Consider the following 8,961-nt stretch of genomic DNA (forward strand, 5'->3'; position numbering starts at 1 on the left):
CTGCCAAGTCTTTTGCAACTTTTTATTTTGAGGGGCTAGAGAAGGTTCTGATCCGTTCCCACCACACACACACTGAGCTTCCCACCCCAGGATATGAAAAAAACCCAGGAGTCCTTCCACCAACCCTGGGGTCTACAGCTTTAGAACCCCTCCCAGCGGGCTGGGTTGGAGGAGAGGGGCTGGCAGGCAGGCAGGAAGGCTGGAATGGGGTGGGGGCATAATTTGGGCTGGTGAACGGCCACAGGTGGGACAGGAGAGAGTCGCAGCTTGGGCAAGGGTCTGAGTGTGGCCAGCTTGGGTAAGTAGGGACAATAGGAGACAGAACAGGCCAGGAAAGGAATCGTATGGGCTGCTCAGACGTGAGGGTCCCCATCTGGCCAGGTTGCGGCATAGCTTGCTCAGGGGTGGGATGGACTGCTCAAAGATCGGGGTTGGGTGGGGGAACTCTGAGCCCACAGTGCCGGACCTCTGTGAATTGCTGATGAATGAATGCGTGAGGGACCAGAAACAAGTGCCCAGCGGGACGCCGGTCAGGTGGATGGCAGGGCTGGGGCATTCACCCTGGTGGCCCTCTGCCACCCAGTTCTGCTTCTAGCAGAGTCTGCCGATTTCGCTCTTGCTGCAGCCCCGCTTGCAGCAGTTGCTTGATAGGCCAGTCAGGACGTCGCGTCTGCCCCTCAGAGACCCTGGGGTTCCCTGCCAGCCCTGTCCGTCCCCGTAGAAGGCCTGAGGGGACTTGGTCAGGGCCAGCCACTCGCTGGAGGCCACTGCCTCATCCAGCTCACTCTCTGAGTCAGTGTCCACCTCTGGGAAGGCATCTTCTGCAAAAGATGAGAAGAGTTAGTGCCCGGGACTGTGTCACACCCAGAGTCCCAGCTCCGGGCTCGCCCAGCTACTTCTCTGTTCTTGAGTGTGAATAAGCCTCGTTGAGTATAGACTTTGATTCTGCTCAGACGTGGGTTCCTTCTTTGATGAGCAGCTTAACCCCACTGAGCTTGACTTTCCTCTTCCGTCATAGGTTTTGCCCTGCGTGCTAAGTCATTTCAGTTGTGTCCGACTCTTTTCAACCTTATAGACCATAGCCCACCAGGCTCCTCAGTCCATGGAATTCCCCAGGCAAGAATACTGGAGTGGGTTACCATGCCCTCCTCCAGAGGACATTCATGACCCAGGGATGGAACCCGCATCTTGTCAGGCAGGTTTGGGTACCACTAGCGCCACCTGGGAAGCCCAGCTTTCCCCTCCTACTTAGTTATTGAGGACCTGATGGTGGAAAACACGTGTCTGGGAGCTGAACTGACTGAGCCCTAGTCCAGTTACCATCCTTGAGCTGCAGTTTCCTTGCCTGCAAAGTGGGGGTAATAATAACTCCTGGGACTTCCCTGGCAGTCCAGTGGTTAAGACTTTGCCTTCCAATGCAGGGAATGCAGGTTTGATCCCTGGTCGGAAAGCTAAGATCCCACATGCTTTTTGAAACAGAAGCCGTATTGTAACAAATTCAATAAAGACTTTAAAGATGGTCTACATCAAAAATTTTTTAAAAGCTTCTACCTTGTAGAGTTTTATACAGAGTAGATGACTTAACTAATATGCATTAAAAAAAAAAAAAACTTAAAATAGCATCTGATATACGGTAAGCACTCAGTTTTGTCCTAATCAGTTTAGACTCAATTTTGCCACCTAACAAATGTGCAAGATACAGGAGCTGTGCCTCCTATTTGTAGATAAAGCTGATCAGAGAAGAAAAGCAACTTGGTAGAGGGTCACCTGCTGCTGCTGCTGCTAAGTCGCTTCAGTCGTGTCCGACTGTGCAACCTCATAGACAGAGGGTCACCTGTTAGGTGGTAAATCTAGCCTTGTCCTCACCACACTCCTTTAACTCCCTTCCCTGAGGCTTGGAAAGCACTTTAGTTTTTGCTTCTGAATGGTACTGACCAGGGTTGGGCAAACAACAGCCTTGCGTAACACAGGGCTCACATGTAGTAAGTGTCCCAGACTTCTAGCTGGTTCAAATGGCTTGCCACCCACCCCACCCCATCTCAGCTCTGCAGCTCTGCCAACCAGCTCCCTCAGCCTTGGCACAGCTTCAAGGGCCTGGCCCATCTCCCCAGCTGCATGTGGTGAAGGAGGGACCTTCCGGTCCCAGCCCCTCATCTCACCTCCGTCTCTGGTTTCTGGGACCCACCTCATGTCCCATCAATCCCGTGGCCACACACACTACCTCCCCAGCCTTACCCACAGCATCGCGGGCACGTCTCCACCGAGAGCCCCCACAGGTGAAGATGACCGCTCGGATGAATTCACGGCCACAAAGTTTCACTCCGTAGGGTGTTGCCCGGGCCTCGGTCCTCGGCAACAGCTCCCCAGCCAGCACCCCCAGGGCTAGCAGCAGCAGGACCAGGTGTCTGACCATGCTGGACTGGGCTGCCTGAGAGGCGAGAGTGGGCACACCAAGGCAGCTTCCTGGTGATTGGTACTTCTACCACCTCCTGGCCCCTCATTTATACATCTTAGTTTCCCCCTCCTGTCCTGTAGGACCTGAGTGACCTCCTTTATCTCCATCAGCAGAGGGAAGGCGGGCATGCCCCTCCCCAACCCTGACCTTTCCTGTTTTCTGGACCAAGCGATAACCTTTAGAAGGAATAGGGTGACGTGGCCCAGCTGTCATCATCGGCTGTCATCTGCAACAGAGAGAGGTGAGAAGGCCTCCGCTCAGCAGAGACCAGTGAGGGAATCAATTCTTAGGTAGGTTGATAAGAAGTCCGGGGTCCCCAAGGAGGAGAAAGGGGTCTTGAGTTTTTAAAGGTGAGATAGGGGTCTGGAGTTCTCAAGGAGGAGAAAAAGACAAACGTTTTTTTCTTTAAGCCCTGAGCTGCTGCTGCTACTAAGTTGTGAACTGAACTGCCGCTTCAGTTGTGTCTGACTCTGTGCGACTCCATAGAAGGCAGCCCACCAGGCTCCTCTGTCCCTGAGATTCTCCAGGCAAGAATACTGGAGTGGGTTGCCATTTCCTTCTCCAATGCATGCATGCATGCATGCTAAGTCGCTTCAGTCGTGTTTGACTCTGTGCGATGCCATGGACAGCAGCCCACCAGGCTCCTCTGTCCACAGGATTCTCCAGGCAAGAACACTGGAGTGGGTTGCCATTTCCTGAGCGGTTGATTGCACAACAAAACAACTCATCTTGCTCAAGGATATGTTTTTCCTCTAATTCTGTACCAATGACTATATAACAACAATGTATCCTGCTTGAGGACATGTTTCTCCTTCTTGAGAACCTTCTGACTAAACCTATCGTTTTATAAAATGTATATTGTGGGAATGGGTCTGGTAAGACCTTTACAACCTTGAGACATTCTTTTGATTTATTGTTAATAACCAACTGAAAAGCTTATAGCTCCCTTGCTAAGACTAGCGAGTGGGGCAGTCTCTGTCCCCCTTCTGATGTCTATGTCAGAAGCTTTCTCTGTCTCTTTTTCACTTTAATAAAACTCTGCTATGCAACAGCTCCCAGTGACAAAGCTGGTACCTGGTCCCGAAACTACATCTTTGGAGATCATGAATCCGACACCGTTCACCGTTAAGCTATCAGCAGGAACCAGACCCCCACCAGACCAGGAGGGAGGGCACGACCAGCCCCTCATTACCCCCCTACTGCTAGGGTCCTGGGCCTCTTCTGTAATAACAATAGTGAGCGCTTACACTGTGTGGGTATGGGGCCAGGCACTGCTCTAAATATTTCAGATACTGTTTAATTAATTTAATCCTCTCCATAACCTATGATAATGGTTCTCAAAATCTGAGCCAGCCTCAGAACCCGGAGGGCTTGTTAAAATACAGATCGCTGGGCACCATTTGCAGACCATCTGAGAATCTGTGTGTGTGTGTGCGTGCTCAGTTGCGCCTCACCCTTGTGCGACCCAGTGGACTGCAGCCGGCCAGGTTTCTCTATCCGTGGGATTCTCCAGGCAAGAATACTGGAGCGTGTAAGGAAAGGGAGTTAGAGAAGACGAGATTCGAGAAAAAATAAAACAAACAAGACCGGCACTCTACAGGAACAGATCACCTTATTGAGGCGAGAAGGGGCAGCAGTCAGATTAGTGGGCTGCTGTACTTAGTGGAGAAGAGAGTAGGTATATATAAAAAACATATATATGCGGAGATGCATCGTTCTGAGGGGGTCTGTTTTTCCTCGTGATTATTTTTGATTCGTTAGCTTTCAGCAACTGGGGTAAGGAATTGCTGAGACGGGCCGGAGACTGGGATCAGCTGGGAGCTGAACGTAATCAATATTAATGTCCATTCCTTTCTTTGGGGGGAGAATGCTCTTTATTCTGCATAGAATGGTGGGGAGGACCTGGAGGGAAGTTTTAACTCCAGGCTATTTTGAGCCGTGTAGCTTTCCTTCAGAGTGGGTTGCCATCTCCTCCTCCAGGGGATCTTCCCAAACCAAGGAATTGAACTCACATGTCCTGCCTGTCCTGCGTTGGCAAGTGGGTTATTCACCACTGAGCCACTGGGGAAACCCCGTTGAGAATCTGCATTGGCAACACATTTCTGGGCTGTGCAGATGCTGCTGGTCCAGAAAGCATACTTTTTAAAAAAAAGTTTATTTATTTGGCTGCCCTGGGTCTTAGCTGCAGCATGCAGGATTTTTTTTACTAATAGTTGTGGCCTCTGAACTCTTAGTTGTGAATATGGGATCTAGTTCCCTGACCAGGGATTGAACCTGGGACCCCTGCCTTGCGCGTGTGGAGTTTTATCCCCTGGACCACCAGGGAAGTCTCCAGAAACCACACTTTAGAGAACCACTGGAGTATGAGATCAGGACTAAGATTGTCTCTACGTTACGGAAACAACAGTGACGTGAGGTGTCCAAGGTTAGCTAGTAGGTGAAAGTGGAGATTGAGGTTTAAACAGAGCCTCTGGCTCCAGAGCCCATGCTCTCCAAAAGGGGAAAAAAAGTTTTTAAAAAGTCTTTATTGGAGTATAGTTGATTACAATGTTGTGTTAGTTTCAGGTGTACAGCAAAGTGCATCAGATATACATATACATATATATATATATCCACTGCTATTTTTGGATTCTTTCCTCATATAGGTCACTACAGAGCATTGAGCAGAGTTCCCTGTGCTATACAGCAGGTTCTTACTAGTTATCTCTTTTATTTAGGGTAGTGTGTTTATGTCAGTCCCAACCTCCTAGTTTCTCTCTCCCTCCAGGGAAGATTTGTAAAGAATTTTTTAAAAATAATGGGGACAGAGTTTCAGTTTCACAGGACGAAGAGTTCTGAAGATAGATGGCTGTGATGGTTACACCGCCATGTGAATGAACTGTTCATTGAACTGGACACTTAAAATGGTTACTATGATACATGTCATGTTATGTGTAGGTTACCATAATTTAAAAAATAATTTTTATATGTTTAGCTAATATCATACATGGGCTTCCCTGGTGGCTCAGATGGTAAAGAATCTGCCTGCAACGCAGGAGACCCAGATTTGAACCATGGGTCAGGAAGATACCCTGGAGAAAGGCTACCCACTCCATTCAGAGATGAACTGTCCTGTGCGGGGCAATGCTTAGCAGTGGGCTCTCCAGATACAAAGGAACTTACTTACAAAATGGAAATAGACACACAGAAATAGAAGACGAACTTATGGTCTCCAAAAGGGGAAAAAAAGTTTTTAAAAAGTCTTTATTGGAGTATAGTTGATTACAATGTTGCATAGTTTCAGGTGTACAGCAAAGTGCATCAGATATACATATATATATATATATCCACTGCTATTTTTGGATTCTTTCCTCATATAGGTCAGAGAGTAGGGGAGTAGGGGAGAGAGAAATTGGGAGGTTGGGGTTAATATATACAGCCTGAATGCATGCGTGCTAAGTCACTTCAGTCATGTCCGACTCTTTGCGACCCCATGGACTGTGGCCCGCCGGGCTCCTCGGTCCATGGGATTCTCTAGACAGGAATACTGGAGAGGGTTGCCATGCCCTCCTCCAGGGGAACATATATACACTACTGTACATAAAATAGATAACCAACAAGGACCTACTACATATAGGGAACAATGCTCAATATTTTGTAATAACCTACAAGGGAAAAGAATCTGAAAAAGAATGTATATTATATATGGGCTTCCCTGGTGGCTTAGATGGTAAAGAATCCGCTTCCAGTGCCAGAGATCTGGGTTCGATCCTGGGTCAGGAAGATTCCCTGGAGGAGAGCATGGCAACCCACTCCAGTGGGTTCACCGTTAAGCTATCAGCAGGAACCAGACCCCCACCAGACCAGGAGGGAGGGCACGACCAGCCCCTCATTATCCCCCTACTGCTAGGGTCCTGGGCCTCTTCTGTAATAACAATAGTGAGTGCTTACACTGTGTGAGTATGGGGCCAGGCACTGCTCTAAATATTTCAGATATTGTTTAATTAATTTAATCCTCTCCATAACCTATGATAATGGTTCTCAAAATCTGAGCCAGCCTCAGAATCCGGAGGGCTTGTTAAAATACAGATCGCTGGGCACCATTTGCAGACCATCTGAGAATCTGTGTGTGTGTGTGCGCGTGCTCAGTTGCGCCTGACCCTTGTGCGACCCCGTGGACTGCAGCCGGCCAGGTTTCTCTATCCGTGGGATTCTCCAGGCAAGAATACTGGAGCGTGTAAGGAAAGGGAGTTAGAGAAGACGAGATTCGAGAAAAAATAAAACAAACAAGACCGGCACTCTACAGGAACAGATCACCTTATTGAGGCGAGAAGGGGCAGCAGTCAGATTAGTGGGCCGCTGTACTTAGTGGAGAAGAGAGTAGGTATATATAAAAAACATATATATGCGGAGATGCATCGTTCTGAGGGGGTCTGTTTTTCCTCGTGATTATTTTTGATTCGTTAGCTTTCAGCAACTGGGGTAAGGAATTGCTGAGACGGGCTGGAGACTGGGATCAGCTGGGAGCTGAACATAATCAATATTAATGTCCATTCCTTTCTTTGGGGGGAGAATGCTCTTTATTCTGCATAGAATGGTGGGGAGGACCTGGAGGGAAGTTTTAACTCCAGGCTATTTTGAGCCGTGTAGCTTTCCTTCAGAGTGGGTTGCCATCTCCTCCTCCAGGGGATCTTCCCAAACCAAGGAATTGAACTCACATGTCCTGCCTGTCCTGCGTTGGCAGGTGGGTTATTCACCACTGAGCCACTGGGGAAACCCCGTTGAGAATCTGCATTGGCAACACATTTCTGGGCCGTGCAGATGCTGCTGGTCCAGAAAGCACACTTTTTAAAAAAAAGTTTATTTATTTGGCTGCCCTGGGTCTTAGCTGCAGCATGCAGGATTTTTTTTACTAATAGTTGTGGCCTCTGAACTCTTAGTTGTGAATATGGGATCTAGTTCCCTGACCAGGGATTGAACCTGGGACCCCTGCCTTGCGCGTGTGGAGTTTTATCCCCTGGACCACCAGGGAAGTCTCCAGAAACCACACTTTAGAGAACCACTGGAGTATGAGATCAGGACTAAGATTGTCTCTACGTTACGGAAACAACAGTGACGTGAGGCGTCCAAGGTTAGCTAGTAGGTGAAAGTGGAGATTGAGGTTTAAACAGAGCCTCTGGCTCCAGAGCCCATGCTCTCCAAAAGGGGAAAAAAAGTTTTTAAAAAGTCTTTATTGGAGTCTAGTTGATTTACAATGTTTCGTTAGTTTCAGGTGTACAGCAAAGTGCATCAGATATACATATATATATATATATCCACTGCTTTTTTTGGATTCTTTCCTCATATAGGTCAGAGAGTAGGGGAGTAGGGGAGTAGGGGAGTAGGGGAGTAGGGGAGAGAGAAATTGGGAGGTTGGGGTTAATATATACAGCCTGAATGCATGCGTGCTAAGTCACTTCAGTCATGTCCGACTCTTTGCGACCCCATGGACTGTGGCCCGCCAGGCTCCTCGGTCCATGGGATTCTCTAGGCAGGAATACTGGAGAGGGTTGCCATGCCCTCCTCCAGGGGAACATATATACACTACTGTACGTAAAATAGATGACCAACAAGGACCTACTACATATAGGGAACAATGCTCAATATTTTGTAATAACCTACAAGGGAAAAGAATCTGAAAAAGAATGTATATTATATATGGGCTTCCCTGGTGGCTTAGATGGTAAAGAATCCGCTTCCAGTGCCAGAGATCTGGGTTCGATCCTGGGTCAGGAAGATTCCCTGGAGGAGAGCATGGCAACCCACTCCAGTGTTCTTGCCTGGAGAATCCCCATGGACAGAGGAGCCTGGCAGGCTACAGTCCAAGGGGTCGCAAAGGGTCGGACACGACTGAGCGACTACGCACAGCACACGTATGTATGTGCACATGTGTATATATGTATGTACCCCTGAAACTAACACAATGCTGTACATCAACTATTGTTCAATTTTTTAAAATATGAAAAAACAACAAGGCAAAAAAAAAGAAGGAAAAAACAACTCAAGGGCCTCTCCAGAAATAAAAAGGTCCTGATTTGTAGCAGTTACAGGTTTCTGGCCAATTTCAAGCTACCAACATGATGTTAGTGTGATATAGCCAATTTCCTGAAAAGTTATTAATCAGTTCTCACGAGTCAGTATAAACCGGCTCTAGGACACCACCAAAATATGAAAAAAAAAATCTCAATTTGTGCAATTAAAAAAATAATAATGATTCAAAGACTTTCCTGGTGGTCCAGTGGCTAGAACTCCAGTCTCCGGATGCAGAGGGCCTGGGTTCGATCCCTGGTCAGGGAAAGAGATCCCAGCTGTTGCAACTAAGAAGTCGCATGCTGAAACTGAAAGATTCCGCATGCTGTGACTAAGGCCTTGCACAACCAAATAAGTAGATATATTAAGTCATGATTTTTTAACACTCGTGTCATCATTACCCAGATTAGGAGGACAGTGCCGGCTCCACTGATGCCCCCCCTCCCCCGCCATCACAA

At 48.0% G+C, this 8,961-nt stretch overlaps 1 protein-coding gene across 1 annotated transcript; it reads right to left on the reverse strand.

The window, feature by feature from the left end:
* Nucleotides 1-8: 8 nt before the first annotated feature.
* On the reverse strand, nucleotides 9-2,475 carry RLN3 (relaxin 3). Its single transcript, XM_004009249.6, has 2 exons — nucleotides 2,236-2,475; nucleotides 9-821 (listed from the first exon to the last, which is right to left on the reverse strand). The coding sequence occupies exons 1-2, from the start codon at nucleotides 2,411-2,413 to the stop codon at nucleotides 592-594; spliced, it is 408 nt and encodes a 135-aa protein (XP_004009298.1). The 5' UTR covers nucleotides 2,414-2,475; the 3' UTR covers nucleotides 9-591.
* Between the last annotated feature and the right edge of the window lie 6,486 nt (nucleotides 2,476-8,961).

This window comes from Ovis aries, chromosome 5 (assembly GCF_016772045.2).
Source record: "Ovis aries strain OAR_USU_Benz2616 breed Rambouillet chromosome 5, ARS-UI_Ramb_v3.0, whole genome shotgun sequence".
In the NCBI taxonomy this organism is placed as follows: domain Eukaryota; kingdom Metazoa; phylum Chordata; class Mammalia; order Artiodactyla; family Bovidae; genus Ovis; species Ovis aries.